At 45.5% G+C, this 23,170-nt stretch overlaps 1 protein-coding gene across 2 annotated transcripts in view; it reads left to right on the plus strand.

The window, feature by feature from the left end:
- Nucleotides 1-23,170, plus strand: part of LOC128779380 (uncharacterized) — a 291,217-nt gene that overhangs the window by 18,763 nt on the left and 249,284 nt on the right. The window contains exons 1-2 of one of the 2 annotated variants that reach the window (XM_053912491.1): nt 70-244; nt 5,299-5,366. In XM_053912491.1, the coding sequence (XP_053768466.1) occupies nt 168-244; nt 5,299-5,366 (145 nt within the window). In that variant the 5' untranslated portion in view covers nt 70-167. Of the gene's footprint in view, nt 1-69; nt 245-5,298; nt 5,367-23,170 lie in introns of those variants that run through there. The other variant, XM_053912489.2, reaches the window with a different exon arrangement.

A 23,170-nucleotide genomic window follows, 5' to 3' on the forward strand; every position in this document is an offset into this window, starting at 1 on the left:
CAAGAGACCCCCGCGCGCGCATGCGCCACGCTTTTTTTTTTTTTTATGAATGGGGGGCCGGAAAAGAACTTAACCCGTGATTGCTGGGGCTGACTCTCGCTCCTCCTGGGGCCGTCGTTTTTTACAGAGAGGGGTGGAGGTTGTTCCTTTTTTTTTTTATTAATTAAATGAATGGAGGGCGGCGGCAACTGCTGCAGCTGGCTCAGCTGCGCGGACTGTGCCCCCTCCCAGCCTGCGAGAGGAGGTAAAGGCCACCTTCACGCCACTGCGGGTCTGGGCAGGAACGCTCAGTGTTGCTGGGGGGCGGGGGCACTGCGGCCTCTGGGTCCTAGTCCGAGAGTTGGGCGGGGGAGGACACACCTAAATTTAGAAATCTCTACCCGCCGCAGGCTGTCGTGGGGGCGGGGAACGGGAAGACCCCCGCTGGGGGCCTTCTCTTTCTCTAGACTAGCGGCGTCGGGGGAGGGGTCTTGAAGCGCGTTTACCCAAAATTAAGAAAACGTCAAACACCCACATCAAAGAGGGGCGGAGTGGGGGTTACAGAGTGAATCTAGTTCCTTTCCAAAGGCTGAGTCTCCCTGGAGTGCAGACCACCCCTCCCCCCTTTTCTTGGGTGTGGACCGTGACAGGGCCGAGGCCTCTTCCGCCTCCAGTACCCCCCAAGAGCGATGCTGGCTACTCCGCGGAGGAGACCTGGCTCTCTTCTCGCAGCAACACTTTCCTTTCGCCCCCATGTAACGCCCGCTGTGCCCCGGCGGCCGTCCGATCTTTGCTGCACTGACTAGCTGCTCCCCTGTGCATCCCCGTACGTTTCCCAGCCCTCTAGGGATGCGGGACTGAGAGCCTCTGTCTACCGACGACCACTGCCCTCCGCTGCCGTAGTCTCCTTTCTCCAACCACCCCCACCAACTCCCCTCCGGAGAAGCGGGAGCAGCGGAGAATTGGCCAGGTGGATGGGTGGAGCCGGCTGCGCAGAGGATGCTGCCGGGGTGGCCGCGGGATTAAATAACAGGGCTCTTGAGTCGCAGAGGAAATGGAAATGGCCGGGATCTTTTCTTTGCAGTTAATGTAGGGGGCCGGGGGGGAGGGTGGGGAGCGTATCAGCTGAAGAGCGTATCAGTGAAAAGAAAAGGTCCCGCCATTAGGCCTAACCCATGCAAGGTGGGGAGCCCTCGCAGCAGGCCCAGCTCCGCCCAGGAACCGAGGAGGCTATAGCCTCCGGGGAGTCAGGGGTAGGGGGTCGCTTTGATGCGGGGATAAGAGCTGGGCCGGGGCCTGAATCCCCAGTGAGATTTGTCTTGCTGGTAATTCTGGCTTCACCGGAAGGTCGTGAAGCTGTCTTTTTCTAACTACGCCATCGTAGGACAGTGCTGGGCTGTTAGAGGAGCCGATGACAGACCTTGGGCTGGGGCTCTGGAGACAGGCTACGGAGGAACATTTTGCAAACCCAGAACAGAACCCAAGGTCACCGAGCCCCAGTCTAAAATGCTTTTTCCCTACTCAGATGCAGCTTTACAGTGCGATTGACTCACTCAGCTACCGGGAGAGCAGGCCCTCCCTAGGGGAACCTCAGTCATCCTTCAGGGCCAAGACCCTCCTTAAAACCAAGAAGGAAAACTCTGTATGAGGCCAATAGAGTATTTTACAGTTGTTCAGGTCCCCCCTTTAAAGGTATTAATTAAAGTTCAATATCATTATTCCAGTTTGTCAGATACAGAAATTGAGGCCAAGGGGCCTGCACCTGGTAAATGGAAGATCTAGTAAATTCTAGTGCTCATTTTCCAGACCTTTGCAATTTCCTTTTTTCTACTTTGCTACTACCCCTCTCGGCATCACAAACCTAAAAACCTGTTTCTTGCAAGTCATTCAAGCATGTTAAGAAAGGAAGGTTGGAGCAGTAATTTTCCATCCAGTGCTCACTCCTGGGCCTTGCTCAAACAATTAAAAAGGATGAGAATAAATAAATCCTTTCTAAACTGTGGAAGAAAGTCAGGGTGTTGGGGGGTTCACTGTTCTGTTTCTTTTATTAGAGGAATTAGCCAAGAGATAGTGTTCCTTCCATTTCTGGTCTTTCTCAGCTTTTCTGAAGGAGGAGGTAAGGAGACCTTAGCCCCGGTAGGATGGTAGGATGGTGAGATGAACAAGCCCCCAGTTCTGAGCTGGGAGGAGCCTGTGATGCCTGAGCCCAGAGTGATTCAGTGCCTGGGAGGGTACTGGGGACCATATTTGGCTCTTATTTGGGACCTAAAGGAAGGAGAGATCTGGGGGCAACTGTTATGAAAAATTCATTCATTCATTCATATATTCTGTACTGGCACCTGCCCTGATTCTGGGGACTCAGCGGTGAGAGACAGTCCTCCCTGCCCTTGAGGAGCTCATAGTCTTTTGGAGGGACAGACAGATTGGAGGCCAGATAAGTGCTAGGAGGGAAAAGTAAATGGGGTCCTGGGATATGGGGGAATGGGGAGGAGGACCTGATTTTAATTTGGGCACCAAGGAGTATCTTTCCGGGGGAGAGCTTGTGGTTATGACGAGTCCAGAAAACCACAGGAGTGAGCCTGAGGGGGTTGAGGAGACATGTCTGGCAGAGGGAGCCTGGGTGGAGCTCCTGTGTGGGGACAAGCCTGACATGGAGGTGCTGACCAGAGGCCTCTGTGGCCACACTTGATGAGCAAGGTTGAAGTTGGCCCAGTGAGTTCAGATATTATCATCTTAACAGGTTTTGAGAAGGGTTGTGACACACTCTGATTTGTGTTTTTGTGTTTTAAGCCTCTCTAGCAGTCCAAAGCCCAGTGGGTGAGGGGACAGAATGGAGGATGGTGGGGGAATGCAAAACATTTTTTCCTTAACAGGTTTAAGACACCACATCCATTCTTGGATTGGGCAGCCAGGCCTGTGCTGGATTTTTTTTTTTTTCCTACTTCATTCAACTTTGTTCATTCCAGAGCTACTCAGTCTCTTCCCCAGGTATAACTTTTCCGCTGCAGGCAAACCCTAACAACCTTGCATTCCTGCCCATGCTAATTACAGTCTTTTCACCCCAACTTCAGTGTAGACATCTTCATCCCCACCAGACTGAGGCCAGGGAAGTGGAGTGGGTTTAGTTCCGGGATTTGCCCTCTTATTAAGCTCCTGGCCTGGTCGGGACTGGGAGCTGAGTTAGTGGGAGTGAGGAGAGGCAGGAATTCCAATTCAATGACAGACATTTATGGAGTACTTACTGTGCGCCAGACCTGTGCCCCGTGTGTTTTCCTATGTGATGCTGCTTTAAAAAGCTGTGTTCTGGGTCTTATCATTACTCTTTTTCAGATAAGAAGTCAGAGGCTCTGTTTTAATATTTATTAATGTCACAAAAAAGTCATTGCTCACTTCCTGTGTGTCACACAGACTGCTAAGGTGTTGGGGTTACAGTGATAAAAGAGATGAACACTATTGTTGCCCTCATCAAGCTCACAGTTAGTGGCGGCACCATGGTGGCGGCAGGGGTGGGGTGCAGCACCTTCATTCATTTCTACATTCAATTGATATTTCTCAGCCTTCTGTCAAGTACGAAGCACTGAAAGCCAAGTCCCCCAACCCAGATTGCTTACCCCCCCTACATGGAAATTCTGGGGCCACCTTTGTTTATAGTGAAGTAGAGGAGATAGGCATTAAACAGAAGTTGATCAAAGAATGATTCAATCACAGTTAACAGCAGTGGTGCATTAGAGAGTACAGAGAGAAAAAGGAGGGGGCACAGCGTGGGGGTCCTGGCGAAGTTTCTCTGCAGCTCAGATCTGCAGAACGCAAAGTCAGCCAGGCTGGGCTCAGTGATGGAAGGCCCAGAAGCTGGAAGGAGATGTGGGGAGGGCCAGAGCAACTGAAGATAGCTAGGGAGACCCTCATCCTGTGAGGAAGTGAGGGCGCATCAGACCCCAGTTTAGAACTCTGTCCAGGCAGTAGCCCCTAGGCTATCTGGATCAGCGCGTTCAGCTGCTTCAGTGTTGGAGGCCGGAGAGCTTGAAAGGCACCTGGGCAGGCACTGACCACAGACTGTTGGGCTTCAGTGCTACCCTTTCAAGCTCTGTAGCCATGGACAAGTTACTCAAATCTTACATGCCTCAGTTTCCTCCTTTGTGATGTGATAACAGATAGTATACTTACCACCAAGAGTTGAGTGGAACGTGAGTGGAATAATGCACATAAAGCCCTTAGAACAGCGTCTGGCACACTGTCAGTGCCAAGTACACATCTAGATGATTATTTGATATACCCAACCATTTTGATGCAAAGAATAAATTAGAATTTTAAGAGGAATCCATTTATCTGGGTGCATCAAAACCTCAGAAAAACGCCTTGGCTGGTATGGCTCAGTGGATTGAGTGCTGGCCTGCAAACCAAAAGGTTGATGAGTTTGATTCTCAGTCAGGGCACACGCCTGGGTTGCAGGCCAGGTCCCCAGTAGGGGGCATGCATGAGGCAACCCCACATTGATGTTTTTCTCACTCTCTTTCTCCTTCCTTTCCCCTCTCTAAAAATAAATTTAAAAAATGTATCTTTTAAAAACCCTCAGAAAGAAGAAGCAATCTAAAGTGCCAATTTTTCTTTATTAAGGAATAGGTAAAATGATGGTAGTATAACCATCATTGCTGCTTTAACTAGTACAATATTCGTGGGACAAAAGCTGTGGTATTTTCAACTGTGTGGCTAGGTATATTCGGTTCACCGAAGAGTTGAGTTTAACCGTGGCCAACATAGATGCTTGAGTATCAGTGGTAGCAGAGACTGAAATAGAATGCTGACTATATGCTGAATGATGGTTTTTCACTAACAGTCAGGGAAGGGGATATTAATCACTTGGTGAGTTTGCATAGTTCTTCGTGTCTTCAAGGTTCTATTGTAAAAGGATAGTCATGGTATCTGCTTCAAAGGATTGTTATGAGCACTAAACACATGACGTTTTTCAAGTGCCTTAGCTCAGAGCCAGGTGCATAGCTATTTTTGTGGTCCTCTCATTGTTCTGTGTAAGAGGGAAATTGTAACGATTTTAACTCGGTTATGATAGTACAGATCACTAGCTTCCTCTTCTCCATCCTTCCTCCAAGACCCTTGTTTTCATTCTGCTGAACAGGGCAATGGAATATATTACAAAAGAAGCATTCTGACCTTATGTAATTCAAGAGTGATTTCCTCATCAGTGTGAATGTAAAGTCAAATTTGCACAGCATCAGCTTTGGCAACAGAATCAAGATTTTTATGAATATATTTATATGGCACAGTTCAAATGCACATAAAATGCAAGTACATTGTCCATTTCAGATGGGGAAGCTCAACCCAGGACAACCAGTGTGAGCATAGAACAGGAGAGAAGAAAAAAACGGCCAAGAGTAAGTAACCCCTTTGGTCCTTGCTTGCAAATCATAGCAATTCCCTGGTAACCAGAATGGGGACCCTGGGAGAAACACCGGCAGATAAGGAATGGATATGTGAACTCTGGAGGGGTCAGTGCCTTTCTGGAGTCCCAATCTTGGCTTTCATACTGAATGAGGCAGATGGGGTCTGTGCCCCTCTTCCTGACTTAGCAGGTATGCTTGGGCCACCTTTCTCCCCTGGACTCCATTCATACCACCTCATTTAGTCAATCATTCATTCATTCAACCAATAGCTAAACACCTTCTAGATGCCAGGGGCCATGCCAGACCCTAAGGATAAAACAGCAGATAAGTGCCCTGGCCGGGTAGCTCAGTTACTTACAGCATCGTCCAATACACCAAGGCTGTGGGTTCAATCCCTGGTCAGGGCACTTCCATACAAGAAGCAACCAGTGAATGCATAGGGGGTGGAACAACAAATCGGGGTTTCTCTCTCTTCCTCTCTCTCTCTCAAATAGATTTTAAAAAATACAACAAAAAACAGCAAAATAAGTTATAGAAATCCTTCAATACTGTTAGTTTAATGAGGGGAGCAGGTAATAAAAAGCAAACACTCAAGTAATAACATAATTTCAAATATTGGTCAAATCAAATCCACTAAAGGAAGAATAAGGGGATGTGACAGCAATTGTGTGAAGGAGCTGGTCTCCTTAGGGAGGTGGAGGAAAGCCTTTCTGAGCAATCCAAAGGCTGAGGAACAAGAGCCAGGCCAGTGCCCAGGAAGGAGGGCACAGTGCATGCACAGACTAGGGCAGGCACAAACTGGTGTGTTCCAGGAATACTGACACCTCAGGTCTGAGAGTGCATTTGCTCGTCTGCTTGAAGACATTCTGGCCTCTTCCCACTGACTTGCCCCACACTGGAGCTGGCCCAGGCTCCGAACTCTGGAGTACACAGCCAAGTGCACCAGCCCCAGGCGCTGGGGAGGAATTTACAACCATGCTGAGCCTGTTTACCGCCTGCCGGGGAGCTCTCAGAAGGCACAGGCTCTTTCTCAAAACCAGTTTTTACAGAGCCGTGTGCAAAGCAATTCAGCTGAGCAGGATATTTTTTTCTTAATTAATCTTTTTATTGAAGTATAACATTAGTTGAACTATATGGAACTGCTGATATTCAACCACTTTTCATGGTTGTACAAAGGTGATAATTTCATGTGATTCAACATAAATACATTCAGAAAAGTGTGTAAGTGAGAAGTGTACAACTCAATGAATTTCCACAAAATGAACACCACTGTGGAATGAGCATCTGGGTCAAGAAGAAACATCACCAGCATTTTGTAGGCCTCACTCATGCTACTCTGGCTGCTAACCACCACGTACCCTGCCTCTGCCCACAAAGATAGTCACTATCTTGATTTTTAGCACTTAATGTAGCCTATTTTTTTATCTTTCTATAAATGGAATTATACAGTAGATACTTTTTTTGGTGAAATTTATTCACGGTGTTTCTGTAGTTGTACTTTTTCGTTGCTGTATAATATTCCATTATATGGCTATGCTACTGTATACTTATTCATTCTACTATTTACGGGCATTTAGATTGTCTCCTGTGTTTGTTTGTTTGTTTTCTTTTTTATCCTCACCCGAAGACATTTTTGCATTGCTTTTGGGGGAGGCGGGGGGAGGGAGAATGACAGAAATATTGATGTGACAGAGAAACATCGATTGGTTGCCTCTCACATGAGCCACAACCAGGGACCAAACCCACAATCTTAGCGTGTACCCTGGCCAGGAGTCAAACCCACAACCTTTAGGTTTATGGGACGATACTCCAACCAACTAAGCCCTCTTGACCGGGACTCCAGTGTTTGCTTTTAAGAATACTGCTTCTGTGAACATCCTTGTACATGGCTTTTGTTGAACACATGCTTGTATATCTGTGGGTATATACTGAGGCCTGATTCAGCTTTAGTAGGTATTTCCAAGGCACTAATTCACACTCTGCACTGCTTTAATCAATGCTGCTTTGCTGCCTAGCTCTTGGAACAGTTCTATGCAAATATGGATGTGGGGTGGGGTGCATGACACGGTTCACGGGATGAATCTCAGTCTGTGTAGCAATTGAGAGGACAAGCCTTACAGCTAGGTAGGCCTGGATTTGATCCTCTATTTACCTGTGACCTCCATGACCTTGGGCGAGTCACCCACTCTGTCACTGGGCCTCAGGTCCTTCATCTATAAAGTAAGTTTAAGTAGAGTAGCTCTTATCTCACAGGGTCTTTCACTCATTCCTCTACAGTGTTTGTAGCATGCCTATTCCGTGTTAGGCGCTGTTCTGGGTACTGAGAATTCAGGCGTGAACAGGGCAAAAGAGGCTTTGCCCACATGGAAGGTATGTTCTAGTTAGGGGAGACAGGAAATAACAAAGCAAACAGATCATGAAGGTAATTTCAGATAGTGACACATGCTGTGGAGGCAGTACAGCAGGGTGCTGTGATCAGGTGCTGTGACTCTAGGGGTAGTAGGGGCATCAGGGAGGTAGTAACTGAGCTGTGGCCCAAATGACCAGAAGGAGGCAGCCGTGAATGGATCTGAGGGAAGAGCACTCCAGGCAGAAGGGTTGGCTGGTGCAAAGGCCACCAGGTAGGGACAAGCTTGGTGTATGTGAGCTGCAGAAAGAAATTTGCCTGAGGGAAAGGGCTATTTGAGAAAAGGCAGCAGAAATAGGCCTGGGCAGGTCCTGCAGGGCCTTGGAGGCCATGGTAGAGAGTTTCCGTTTTATTTTAACATCAGTGGGAGTCATTGGACAGTTGTAAGCAGGTGACTAACAGGAGCTAGTTTACATGAAGATTAAAATAATATATACACACCCCGACTGGTGGGGCTCAGTCGGTGAGGAATTATCTCACAAAGCAAAAGATTGCCAGTTCGATCCCTGGTCAGGGTATGTATGAGAGGCAACCGATTGATGTTTCTTCTCACCTGGGTGTTTCTCTTCCTCCCTTTCTCCCCCTCTTCTCCCTCTTTCCAAAAATAAATAAATAATATCTTAAAAATAAATATACACATATAAAACTGAGCAGAGAGTCTGGCATAGAGTGATGTTCAATAAATGTTAGTTGCTGCTACTGCTATTATTGTTATTATTGATGCTCGTAAAGAATCTAAAAATGTTCTTCCTCAGTGAGGATGAGAAAGCCAAAGCACAGAGCCATTACCATCCACGTGTAAAGTCAATCACATCAGAGAACAGGATGTAGATGTTACTAATCAAAGGAAATGCTTTTGGTTCCTTTCCCAAATGGGAACTTTAAGGCAGAGGATTTTCTCTGTGGTGAGCAACTGTCTGGAGCCAACCAAACGCAGATCTTTCGGCCCCACTTTACCAAAATGACCACGGTTCAGTCACTTGGGTGTCACTGGTTATGGTCCTACTGCCATGTAGGGCCCTTGGAAAGACCCATCTACTTTCTCTCTGCATCTGGCGGGCCAGGAATGGGGAGGCACTCCCTGTCCTCCACTTTGAGTGCCCACCAGATTTACTGAGACGCCATCCGCTACCCGGGCTTGAAGGCTCTCCCACTGCATTCTCGCCATGTAGGCAGCCCAGGGAGTCTTTTTACGTTCAGGAAAGGCCTTTGAAGGAGCTGCCTTTAATTCTGTCTGATACAGAGTAATGCCGTGTTAATGGTCTGTAAGGGAATGAATGCAAACTGAGTAATGAAACTGGGCAAAGCTTGTTAGGGCATATAACACTTGTTTCTGGGCCAAGTGCCCTTCTCTTAGTAAGGATGTTTTCATTTCTTCTTTATCAAAATTTATTAAGCTTCTGCTAGGTGCCAGGCACTATATAACATTGAGCAAAAAAGATGCCATTTTTGCCCTCATGGCGCTTCTAGTCTAGTGGGACATACGTCAATCAAGTAGTTGCACAAATATAAATAGAAAATGGCAACAATGGGCCCTGGCTGGTGTGGCTCAGTGGACTGAGCGCTGGCCTGCTAACCAAAGGGTCGCCAGTTTGATTCCTGGTCTAGAGCACATGCCTGGGTTGCGGGCAGGTCCCCATGGGGGGCGCGCAGAGAAACATTGATGTTTCTCTCTCCCTCTTTCTCCCTCCCTTTCCCTCTTTCTAAAAATAAATAAATAGAATCTTTTAAAAAATGACAATAATGGGAATTGAATCAAGTGCATTTCCTTTGATTAATAAAATCTGCATCCTGTTCTCTGATTTAATTGACTTTACACCTGTGGATGGTAATAGGCCTGCAGGAGATGTATGGGTGCCCTGCAGGTACGTAATGAAGGCCATGACTCTGGGAAAATCCCTCTAGTAAATGCCATTTGAACTCAGCCTAACAGGATGAGTGGTGACAAAATGAGTTTGGAGAGTGAGAGGAAAAGTATTCCAGGCAGCAAACAGCATATGCAAAGGTCCTGAGGTGGGAGGGAGTATGCATGGTCATCCAAGGATGTAAGAGAAAGCCACTGGGACTGCAGGGCTGAAAATGAGGTGGACCCTGGTCTGAGACAAAGCCAGAGATATAGCAGAGGGGACAGATCACTAAAAGTTTTGAAGGCTATGGTAGGGTATATAATTGAATCCTTCTCAAGGATTATAGGTTGCCACTAAAAGGCTTGAAGCTGTGGATGAGTGTATTCAAGAGAGTGTGTTATTCTGGCTGCAGAGGGGAAAATAGATCGGAAGGAGCCAGATACGTTCTGACAACTTCCCGGCCTTCTTTGGCCCTTCAGTCCGAGAGGTGACATGGAGTGCTGTTGTTCCAAGTTTTGGGGTGTTGCACTCTCCCTATGATTTCTGTGCACTCTCCCCACATTTGCAAACTGTTGCTTTATCAGAGTCTCCTCAAATTATTGAATTTGTTCTATTTGACTTTATGGAGAAATCACATTGGCTGGATGAAGCAGAAGCAAACTTTAGCAGCTACTTAACCTAACTCAATTGTTTTACTTGTAACAAGCACATTTTTAACTGAATTTTGTTTTCTAGCCAGTCTGACAAGCTTTGGGGTTTTTTTTCAGTGCAGAGCAGTAGATTTCAGTTTGCACGCACTTATGTACAAATTGACAGTTACTGAAATAGTTTTTTTGTATTGTAGTTTGTGCTGTTTGTCCTGTGTATGTGTGTGTAAGGCTGTTTTTTTCCCCCAAGAAGTTTTAGATTATATTGTAATAAAGTTGAGAGGAAGGTGCAAAGGTGCAGAGATTTCATGCACCCCTCTCCTTGCACATGTATACCTGCCTCTCCTGTGTTCTGGGAATTTTTTTGTTTTCCCTGCTACTTTTTTGTCTTATGGATTGAAGTTTTTTGTTTTTTTTAAATTCATCCCATTTTTTTCCCCATTGATTCCCTTGAAAGTTACAGTCTCTGTATTTATTCTTTTAATGGATCCCCTAGATACGAGGTCTGTCCAGAAAAAGTCCAGCCATTGTTAGTATAATGAGAACGGTTTGTGCAACATCGATGTAACCTGGCAGCCAAGGAGGGTGGACTGGAATGCACATGTGTGAACAATGACGACTTCAGTGTACTAGTCAGTGGGGGTGGTAGACGCTGTTCTGTGTACTGTGTACTATGTGGCCGTCACATTCAAAATGACTGAGTGAGCAGAGGAATGAATCTGCATCACATTTTGCAGTAAGCTTGAACGTTCACCTGTGGATAGTATTCAGATGATTCAGGAGGCCACAGCTATGGGCAACTGGTAACTGGCAGCTTCATCACAACAATGCACCCACTCATGCATCACATCTCCTGCAGAGTTTTTTGGTGAAACATCAAATAACCCAGGTGACTCAGTCCCCCTGCAGCCCAGATTTGGCGCCCTGCGGCTTCTGGATTTTCCCAAAACAAAAATCACTTTTGGAAGGGAAGGGCTTTCAGACCATCAGTGAGATTCAGGAAAGTCCCACAGGGCAGCTGATGATGATTGGGAGAGGTATGTCAGGTCCCAAGGTGCCTACTTTGAAGGGGACTGAGGTGTTATTGTCTTGTGTACAGTGTTTCTTGTATCTTGTATCTTCTTCAATAAATGTATCTATTTTTCATAGTACATGGCTGGATACTTTCTGGACAGACGTCACTTAAAAAATTTAATTACAATTCTTACCCTCTTAACACAGTACAGGGACTTTAAACTACTTTAACTTTAACCCTTAAGTCTTTGACTCCCACCTGCTCCCCCGTTTATATGCTGTTGTAGTTCTGTTTTCATTCTCTTTGTTTTTCCAGGACAGGTGAGATTATTGTTGTTTCTTTATACAGTCAACTGCCATTCTTCTGGCTGAAATTAATCCTTTAGGATTTCCTTCAGTAAGGTTCTGTTGGAACTGAGTTCTCTCCATTTTTTGTTGGTTTGAAAATGACTTTCTTTCACCCTCATATTTAAATTCTTGAATGAAATTCCGATTGCCACTTATTCTCACAGCACATTAAAGATATGCTTCTGGCCTCCACTGTGGCTGTTGAATAAGGCACCTAAGTCTCCTCTCCAATGTCTCATACACATTTCTTTATATTCGTTATCTCTTTGTATCTCTGGATCACCTTCTAGATGTCTTCATATCCGTCTTCCAATAAAGAAATTCTGCCTTTAACAATATCTACTCTGCTATTTAATCCAGCCTAGTGTTTATTTTGTTTAATTTTTCAAATTGGCTTGATTGCCTTTTATAGTCTTTTGCTCCTGGCTCATATATTTAAAGCTGACATTTATTTCTTAAAATATATTAAATATGCCTATTCATATTTTATACTTGATAATTCTATGTCTTATATTTTTGTAGGTCTGTTTATGTTCTCTGTTGTTTCTGCTAGTTCTCGCCTATGGCGCCTTGTTTCCTGGTGTGTTTTGTGATTTCTGACTTAAGGTGCAATTTCTTAGAATTTAGCGGGCATTTGTTGAGGTATAGGGTGAAATTGCAGTCCCTTAAGAGAGGATTTTATTTGCTTTTACTGGTTATTAGGGTTTATTCCTACCTTGAGCTCCTTGAATTAAAATTTCTGCTTGAGGTTTTTCAGATTAGAGGGTAGAATGGATTCTGTCTAAAATCTCGTGGAAGGCGTGACAGCTGGCTTGCAGTCATGTGAATTTTCAGGGGAGATTTTTTTTATTCCCTCATCAGGTATCAGAATTGGTCAAACAAATTTCCTTGATGCCCCTTCTGTACCATGAATTTCTTTCTCATTCCCCCTCACACAAAGGTTGTAACTCTTTGTAGACCCTTTGGTGGGGCTTCTCTTAGAGTTCTGACCTTGTGTGAGTTTCAGCTTTATCTCCTGTCCTCCTCATTCTTTGTATTCAAAATGGAAGCTTCAAGTCACCAAGTTTTGGCAGATACCCTCAGTCTAAGCTGTCCTGGGCACTCACTTATGTTCCAGAGTTCCCTTTTCATTTCTTTTTTTGGCCTCTGTATACTCCTTACATTTTTGCCTATTCAGCAAGCATTTTTGAAAAAAATTAGACATTATGTAAATGTTATTCAATGTTTGGAACTGTTTTTATTGGGAAGGTCATCCAGGGTATTTTGGATACTGTCAGAAAACTGTCAGAAGGTGAACCAATTCCTTTACATTCCCAGAGAAAGAGGTAGCATGATAGAATACAAAGAGTTGTAAGGCCAGACCACACTGGATTCAAATCCACATTGAATTTTTGCAAAAACCCTATGATATAGTTACCATTTTTGTCTTCATTTTAGAGCTCAGGGAACTTGCCTAAGTCCATAGGATGGAACCAACGCCCAAACCCATGCGAGTGTCTGGAGCTTACGCTCTTACCCTCAATGCCATCCCACCTTTCTAACAGAGCAGACGACTGAGGCCTAAAAACTGAGGCCTAAAATGTACTGAAATAGTTCATCATGGGGCGGAGGGGCAAGATAAAAGTAAAACGCTGGACAACAGACAGTGGTTTTAGAATTCAATGGAAGTTCCTCAATGGGCTATGAGGGATGAAAGAGAAAGCAGAATAAAAGATGACTCCATGTTTTTAAAAATTGAATTCATTGGAATTATATTGGTTAATACAAGTATCATATAGTTTCAGGTGTGCCATTCCATAATACGTCATCTGTAATATGGTGTTGTGTGTTCACCACCCATGACTCCGCATTTTTGAGTGGGAACCAGGTGGATGGTGTTTTTAGGAATAGGGAAGTCAGAAAGAGAGCAGTTTGCTTTCTGTTTGTTTTGTTTAGTGCCACAGTTTCCTAGCCTATAACACAAGATAGTTGGACTGGCCCCCTTTAGACATTCTGTGGTTCTAGACCTCTGGCCAAACTACTCAGGAGGACTTGTCTGGTGAGCATTGGGAATTCAGAGCTGGACCCTGGATGAGTCCAGGTCTCAGTGTGTGGGCATGTTGACTTGAATGGGAAATTGGGGAGGGTAGGCATGATAGTTTAAGCCACAGAGATGGGTTTATGGAGGAGAATGGCCTGTTTGGGGAGTATGACTGTCCCACAATACAGGGGGTGTATTAGTTTGCCAAGTTTACCATAACAAAGTTCCTCAGACTGGGCAGCTTAAGCAACAGGAATTTATTTTCTCACAATTCTGGAGTGTAGAAGTCAGAGATCAAAATGTTGAAAGGATTGGTTTCTTCTGAGGTATCTCTCCTTGGCTTGTATATGGGCTCCTCTCCGTCTGTCTCCCCAGGACCCGCCTTCTGCCGATGTCCTCATTTCCTCCCCCGAGGACACCAGTCAGAGCGGGTTGGGGCCACCCTAAGAACCTCATTAATTACTTTTTAAAGACCCTATCACCCAGTGCAGTTACATTCTGAGGTGTAAGGGATTAGGACTTCAACACATGGATTTTGGTGGAGGACACAATTCATCCTGCAATAGAAGGTAAGAATCAGGGACTGAGAAAGGAGATGGGAAAACAACAGAAGAATAGTCACCCAGGGAAACCAAAGGAGGAGAAAGGTGTGGAGAGAGCTAGTGAGGAACAAAAATGGTGGAAAGGGCACCTGGATTAGCAGTGGGAACTCCTGGGGATTACCTACAAGGAAGCCCCTTCAGTGGAGGTGGAGGCCGGGTGTTTGGGGTTGAGGTGTGCACAGCATGGTAAGAAAGTAGAGGGTCGGGCCAGGCAGCAGGGTTTCGGTTTCCCTTCCAGACACAGTAGATACTCCAGGTACATATTTATTGAATGCATACATGAATTTCCTTTCCTCCTTCCTCTGATATTTCATGGTTCCAGGGCTTAGTTTCTCCTTGAAACTCTAAGGTGAGCCTGCATTTCAGGACCTTAGCCCTGAGCTTCTTTTTCTTATGTAGCTGGCCCTTCAGGACAAGCCACGAAGAATAGAACATCTTTTCTCCTTAGGAAGCCAGAGAGAGAGAGAGAGAGGAAAATCAAGTGAAAACCAAACCAAACCACATTATCACTGAGCTACCACAGTTTTAAAGAACAGAATGGGGTGATGTGAGGTTGGAGAGACCTTGGGGGTCATTTTGCAATTTTCCTGTCTGCCCTACAGAAATGAAGACGCTCATTCATTCATTGAAAAAAAAATGTCTTAATTAAGCACCTACTCTGAATTGGGCACTCTTACTAGGCAAGAGGGAGATACCAGTGAAGCAAATATCAAAGATTTATTGACTGCTTTTGTAATGTCATGTCCTGCGTTAAGTACTTGGTGTACCTCCTGCTCTCACGGACAGAAGACAAAGACTGTTGGTGCTGCTTTTGCTTTTTGACAGATAGGGGAATGGACTAACTGAAGCTTAGGAGGGTTTGGTAATTCACTGTGGGTCCCAGAGCTATAAGTAAGCAACTTGGACCCAGCCCAGTGGCACCTTTTTCCAGCCCTAGTTCCCTCAGGCCCCTGGGGCTTCTCCCAGAGTACAGTAAGTGTCTGCCTTGGGGTCCTCCATGAGTCAGGCCGAGCAACAGATAAGCAGTCCCAGTTCCTGCCATTCCATCCTGTCCTTGGCCTGAGAAAGGACACGGAGTAAAGGGACGGATGTGGGCTAGTAGAATAATGCCGAGTCACTGCTGATGAAAGCCCTGTGTGTTCACCTCCTCCCAGCCACCACCTGAAGCCTGTCTCAGCTACTGTCCTTGTTGTCACACCAACATCCCTCCCAGCCCCAGTGACAACAGCTGGGGTTGAGTCTCATGAACCAAAGACACATTTCCTTCCTTCTCTGCAGTGGGGGGTGGGGGGCCTCCTCAAGGCTACCTGAGAACACAGCTGGATTCTACAATCCTGTTCCCCGATGCTCAGGATTTCCTCTTTGCTCCCAGAGAAAGGGAGAAACATGGATTCTGTGAACTCCTATCACTCAGGCTCATGAGGAAACAGTCCAGTGACCTCTTTCTTCTATTTTGAGGTCAGGAGGAAGGTGCTCATGCTGCTGACTAGTGAGTCACTGGGTCTAGGAACTGAATGTTGTGTGTGTGGATGGAGAACTCAGGAATTAGAGCCAAATTTGAAGAGTCACCCCCCAGTCTGCTTCTGATCTGGCCATCGGAACCCTTAAAGACTGAATGGTCCACAGAGATATCTATGCAAGGGTGTTCATCACAGTATCTTAGCAGTAGCAACCTACATACCCATGTGGGGGGGACTGATGCAATCAATGATAGCTGCTTTCTACAAAAGAAGTCTAAGTTGCCATTACACAGTGTGTGGTGGATCTATCAGGTGTAGATATAGAAAGGTGTTCAAGACTGGTTGTTCTGTGAATAAAGCAAGCCACAGAACAGGGTCTGTGTCTGCATGTTTCTTTGTATGGCCACGGACGCTGTTGGCAAATACAAGGAGAAACTGCTAAGTGGTTACTTCCGGAGAGTAGGAATGGAGGTATGGGTGGGGAGTGACACTTTGGCTCTTTACACTCTTCTGTACTTTCTTTTTAAAATCATGAGCATGTGTTCCTTTTATAATACAGTGATAATGATAAAGACAAAGTGGAAGAAAGAACAGCTTCAGAAGGTTCACAAACCACAGGCTCCCACCCAGACAATTCCGCTCTGAATCCAAGAGTGCTGAGGGTAGGAGGGATGAGGAAGTGGGGCCAGAGATGCCCTGGAATGATGGAGCTTGCCCCAGCCACTGCTTGCAGAGATGTGCTTTGATCAGAAAAGGGCAGACACAGAGGTAGGGAGTTGGAAGGACGTCACTGTGTGCAAGGCCGACTCAGTGACAGAAAGTCTTAAGCAAAATCAAGGCCAAGATTCAACTCCAAGAACAGGGATTGGAGTCTTTTATAGCAATAGCTAACATATTGAGTACTTACCGTGTATCCAGGCAAAGTGCAAATTTCTTTACTTAGCACTATCTCATTTAATCTTCACAGCAACCCTATGAGGTAGCACTGTTATCATTCCATTTTTACAAATAAACATACAGACAGGGGCTCAGAGGGTCTAAATTACTTGCCCAAATATACACAGTAATAGCTAGGACTGGGATTAATCCAGTTCTGTCTGTTTCTGGAGGCAGCCCTCTTATTACCTCCTGAATACTATTATATGTTGAACTCTAAGGGCGTTTAGGTGCAAGAACAGGACATCCTTACATCTTTGCCATCAATGAGCTGCCCGGTAGTTGGGGAAAACCACACTAACCAATGTAGACTGTATAGTCTTATATAAGGTACGTATCCGGTTTAATTGGGCTGCAAAGATGATTAAATACTATGTGGGTTTTAAAGTTGGGGACATCAGCAAGGTTTGAAGTTGTCAGTGAAGGCATGTTGGAGGAGGAAAGATTTAAACCAGGTCTGGAAGGATGGATTGAATTAAGAGAAGGGTGAGGAGAACATTCCCGAGAAGAGAATGCACAAACTGTGTAAAGCCTGCTCTGAGACAGTGAAACATCTCCCTGATCCGAATGAGTTGTGTATGTGTGATAGGTGAGCTGGTGTGCATAGGGAGGGACAAACAAAGTACTAGGAGTAATTCCGAAGGTTAAAAACTGGCAGAGAAGTTGTGACTTAATGTGGAAGGAAATGAAGAGCCTCTGAAGGTGTTTTGGGCAGTAAAGAAACTGTGAAAAGTGGTGCTTCAGAGACATTAATCTGACAGAGGGGTCAAAGTGACTCGGAGTGAAGGAGGGAGCCATGTGAAAACTTAGGTGTGGGTGTTGGGGGCCTCAGTGGGGATAGTAGCAAGTGGAATGAAAAAGGAGGCTCAGTGTGAAAATTGCTGTAAAGAGAGAGGAAGCATGGGACTTGATGATTGAAAAGAAACAGACTACAGAGAAGAGGGTCCAAGCCAAATAATTCTGGGGCTTCAAATGCAGTTGGTTAGGAAGGGAATGCCTGTATCTGGAACAGGGAACTGGGGGAGGGTTCTGGTTTTCTATTGAGGTAAGATGGGAAGAGATGATGAATTGAGTTTTTATCCCAAACTATGCATTTCCCAAGACTGTAAGACAGCGTAGGGACTTTTTCTCTCTTAGTTTTCTGGGTGGTGTAATGCATAGGACTCCCTTTGGACCAGTTCATTCATTCATCAGCTCTTTATTAAACTGTCATTATGGTCTAGTTGTTGGGAACACAGAAGTTAGCGGGGCAGACCTGGTGCCTGTCTTCATGGAAAGGAGATATTGAACAAGAAATTATAAGGGTTCTTTCTATGCTCCTAGTAGCAAGGAGGCATTTCTTCCCCCAGACTAATCCTGTTCTTTGTCCCCCAAATCCAGAGCATGCACCAACTGGGAAGGGCATTTGTCAAACATTTTATTAGCAATTGTATCTTGTAATAAAAATTACCATTACAATCATTGCTTTATGCCTTTGTTCTACAAATATTTGTTGAGTGTCCCTGTGGCTCTGTATCGTTAGTGCTCATGTGCACAACCCAGTAAAGGACACAGACAAAAAACAGGTAAGGATAAGCGGGTGTAATAAGTGTATTGAGGAGGTAAGACCCAGATGTTGTGGAAGGGACTAAGAGGGATGTCTACCCAATTAGGAAGGGCAGGTGGCTGGGCAGGGAAGTTTCCTCGACGAGAATAAGGAGGTATTAAGCTACATAAGGGCAGGGGCTGGGGCAGGGCTATGTCTTCCATACAAAAGGATATTTCTAGTTCAAAGACCTGGACACTAGAGAGGCCTAGGCTTGTTGGGGAATGATTTACAACCTAGAATTTTATACCTAGTGAAACTACCAATCAAAATTTGAAAAAAGAATAAAGGAAAGACACGTTCAGATACACAAGGTCTCAAAAAATGTGCTTCCCATGTATCTCTTCCCAGTAAGCCAGTGGGGGACCTTCCCCAACAAGACAGAGGAGCAAATCTAGCAAGTAGACCCCATGGGAGTAACTGAATGGTGTTCAGGTAGGCGGGGCTTGGATCAAAAAGTCTTCTATATGCACAGCGAGGAGTTGGACATCATTATACTGCCAAAGCTGCTTAGATGAATAATAGGATGATATTCTAAAATAGTAATTTTTTCAAACATTGAATGTTAGGGACCCTTTTGAGCAATATTGTGACTGGCTTCAATAAGAAACAACCGTTTTAATCTGTTTTTCATATTTTACGTTCCTTTGAAAAGAATTCTGCTGAGTTTTAAAGAGTTTGCGAAAGTCTAGAAATGTGTATAACTACTACTTAAGCAGCCTTGTGCAATTTGGTGGGGCCCCCAGGGTCAAGGGGTTGGAGGAACTGTAAGGCCTACGGGCTACGAATGGTTCTGGGGCAATGTGCTGTGGGAGAGGGGAGGGTGGCATAGGGAGGGGATATGGCCCAGCTAGGAAATTTCAGCCCGACTCTGCTGGGCATTCTTCCTTCAGCAGCAAAGGGAATCCCTGGAAGAATATTTCTACTAGAACAGATCTGCTTACCAATTAAGTGCTGAAACTGCCTTCACCAATGACTTCTAGACTACAAGGAAATAAATTTTTAAAATGCAAGCATGGGGTGGGGGGGACACAGCATGACCATAGTTCCTCTCCTGCGGAACTCGCCACAGCTGGAAGAAGGCAGGTTGTGGGTGTGTGAGTGTGCATGGGAGCGAGAGCCACGGAGAGGGAGAGAGATTGTTCAGGGCTCAGAGGAAATTTATGGGTATGTTATAATATTTTAGCAAATCATGGTCGAAGCCAGAGCAGGGATCCAGGTGTTCCCTAAATCTGAATCCAAGCAGAACCTTTTATTTATGAATTCAGCAGACAGAGGGTTTTCTTTTTAATACCTGCATTCCAACTACAATGATAAAAGATCAGCGAGGAAACCAAGCAGCGTGTCGTGGTGTTTACTGGTTTTGCTGGCCATCAAAAAGGGTGTTGCTCAGTTCACCAGCTGGGAGAAACCCTTCCCCACCCTCTCCTGATGAACCTCTTTGTCTCCCACTAAGCAAGTGAATTTTAAATACCGATCTAAAGTTGTTGGCTGGTGACCTGGAAAATTCCTTTTGCTTTGTTATGCTGCTAATGGCCCATCAGTTAATTTAAGCCTCCTACTCTAGAAACTTTCTTTCTCTTAACTAGACAGAGGAAGGCAGGAGCAGAAGTTAAAAAAATGAAAGGGTTCCTAATTCTGAGGGATTTGGGAAGACTCAGATTATCAGGCCTAGGTGAAGGGAAGGAAGGAATATAATTTGTCCTGATCTGTATGTACAGCATCCGGTACGAGGGCCTGTGTACACAGGGCCTTACTGAATGACTTCAGATGAAGGTGATAATTTTTTTTAAAGATTGTATTTATTTTTAGAGAGGGAAGGAGAAAGAGAAAGACAGAGAAACATCACTGTGTGGTTGCCTCTCACGCGCCCCCCCACCAGAGACCTGGCCTGCAACCCAGGCATGTGCCCTGACTGGGAATCGAACTGGCGACCCTTTGGTTTACAGGCCAGCACTCAGTCCACGGAGCCACACCAGCCAGGGCTGAAGATGATAATTTCTGAATGCAGTAACAGCTCAACCGTGCAAGATTTTGGTCGACACAGGTCTTCTGAAAGACCTTTAATTCTGGAGGCCAACATGCAGACCTATGTCTGGGATGTTTTAAGCTAGTGGGTGTGTGAACGCTGATAAGCCGCAATGCTCAGTTACCTACCTTATTCTCACTTGAAAGGTACAGTTAGTAACTGGCTTGAATCTCATTATTGTTAGTTATAAAGCCAAGAATTACCATCGACTATGTGTGCCAGGTGTAGGATTTGAGACTTTTCTGTATTATCTCAGGTAATTTTTACCAAAAAACTCTTTGGGGTAAATACTGTTATTATTCCCACTTCAGAACAGAGGAACAGGCTAGTGAGGGTGCTGGAGCTGAGAATCCACTGGTTCTCTGTCCTCTTGGCTCATGTTCTTCACCAGGACATTATGCTATTTATAGACTGCAAAGATCCAAGAAAGCATGAATAAGAGGAAGTACAGAATGGCCCAACAGTTACTCCTTCGAGCATGACCCGTGCCAGTCACAGCGGCCACAGATTTGCTGAGTTACCAAGTCCTCACTAGCGGAGACAGTTCTGTGTATGTACATTGTTGTCCGTGGACTGCGCCCTAGGTTTTAGGGTTTCTGGAGGAAGGTTCTGACTGCAAAGCACTGTTGTTTCTCATCAGGTCTCGGTCCGTCAGACCCATTTCTCAGCTTCCGGAACAGCAGGTAGACACACAGAGAGGTCAGAGCCCTGGAATACCAATGCCGCTCTCTGTACCCACCTCTACCGCCAAGTAGCCCCTCTGGGGGTTCTTCCCTCTCCGATGAGCTTTGTCATTTTTACATCAGTTGGAGCTGGCAGCTCTCAAATCCACCTTCTGTGGGACACTCGCTGACTAGAGGGGAGGCAGCTGACCGGGGGAGCGACTGCCACGAGAGTGCCACACCGAGGAGAAGACGACTGTGGAAGAGCAATGGGACCATTAACCCCCACTGGGAAAATCTGCAAAGACGGCGTGGCCAGGAGTCTACCCTGGAGGGAGTTCCCAGGGTGGGATTTTACACTTCCCCTCTTAATATTTATTGTTGTTATTTATATAGAAGCACCTTTATCTTAAAAAATTAATACATGAATGTTATCATTAATATAGAAAAATTAAAGCACACCATTAATATAAACACTCCATCACAGTGCCCCCTCCCCTGCCACCCCCATGTATCTGCCCAGGCATTGTCAGCAACAGTTTGTAGTCTGTCCTTCCCGATGGTTCTACTGGTGTCTTCTCTTGCTCTCCGTGCCCGTGTGCGTGGTGCTTACATAAATACCAGTAAGAAGATCCTGTTGTGTATCTTGTGTGCCACAGGCATCACTAGTTCGTCTGTGCAGCCCTCTTCTCCTTTTTAACAGCAGCATAATGTTCCACTGTAAAACTAGACCCTCTTTTCTTCTCTTTGTTTTAACAGGGCTTTTACTTCTCTGGGGAACTTGTTTCAGTTCCCAATTACCATGCCTCCTGTGGGTCCTGCCTCAGGACCTGCCCGAATGTAAAGACGGTCAAGGTGGAAAGGGCAGTGGTGGGTCCCATACGTGAGAATGTGGGCATGGGTGATTGTGGGCGGCCCTGGCCATGCTGAGGTGCACAGGAAGCGCTTCTCTCCTCCTCGCCCTGCCAAATGGTTCTTCCATCTGGTTAAAGCAAAACTGCGCGTTTTGGGGGAATCATCTTTGGAAATGACCAAGAGGATCAATGCAGAGAAATTTAGAAGTCTGTTTTCTTAGTTACAACCTCTCACGTGGGACCTGCACTCTGGCCATGCACACTTTGGGGCTGTCAGAATGCCCAGCGGTCATCCAGGCCCCCCGCCTGCCTCCGTCCAAGATGTATGAGCAGTCCTAAAGCATCCCATTGTTTTCCCTTGGAAGCTGCTGGTGTGATACACAACTTTGTTAGGTAGAAATTTGCTCCGTGGCACTGGAAAGGCACCGCAGCTTAGAGGATTCAGGCAAGACCACTTATTAGCTAGCTGCATGCCCTTGACCAAATTTGGTATCTTTATTGTACCTCAGTTTTCTCATCCATAAAAAGGAATAGTAGTACCTAGAAATTTGGTAGGGGTTTTCTTTGTGACTTAAATGTTGTAAAATAAAATATTAACATAGCATATTTGGTCTATGATACAGTTAGTGGATGCTAAGCACAAGATTATGTGCTGATTATACCCTGTACCCAAATATCTCTCATGGCGCTTTAAACTCACACTTTACAGGTCTCTTAGGTCACTGGCTCTTAACCCTGACTGTACACTAAACTCACCCAGAGATCCTTTAAAAAATGCCATTGCTAGCCCTGGCCTGCATGGCTCAGTGGATTGAGTGCCAGCCTGCAAACCAAAGGGTTGCCAGTTCGATTCCCAGTCAGAGTACATGCCTGGGTTGCAGGCCAGGTCTGCAGTGGGGGGCACGTGAGAGGCAACCACACATTGATGTTTCTCTCACTCTCTTTCTGTCTCCCTCCCCCTCTGTCTAAAAATAAATAAAATCTTTAAAGAAATGCCAATGCCCAAGCCCTGGACAGGTTGGACTGTCATCCCAAAGTTGTGGGTTCAATCCCTGATCAGAGAACATACAAGAATCAACCAATGGTTGCATAAATAAATGGGACAACAAATCAATGTTTCTCTCTCTCTCTCTTTTTCTTCCTTTCTCTCTCTTTAAAAATCAATGAAAGTAAAAAAAAAAAAAAAAAAAAGTTTAAGAAAATGCCAGTGCCCTGACTCCATTAGGAGAGAGTTGGATATACTCTTAGTCTGAGTGGGACCCTGGAGCAGTGTTTTTGAAACCCTCCCTGGGTAATCCTAGTTTATACCCAGGGTTGTGAACTACTGAATTGCTTTTAGTGTTCTCTTTCTCCAAATAAGGAAATGGGCCCTAGGGCAGGGAAG

The sequence above is a fragment of the Desmodus rotundus genome, chromosome 10, assembly GCF_022682495.2.
Source record: "Desmodus rotundus isolate HL8 chromosome 10, HLdesRot8A.1, whole genome shotgun sequence".
NCBI classification, from domain to species: domain Eukaryota; kingdom Metazoa; phylum Chordata; class Mammalia; order Chiroptera; family Phyllostomidae; genus Desmodus; species Desmodus rotundus.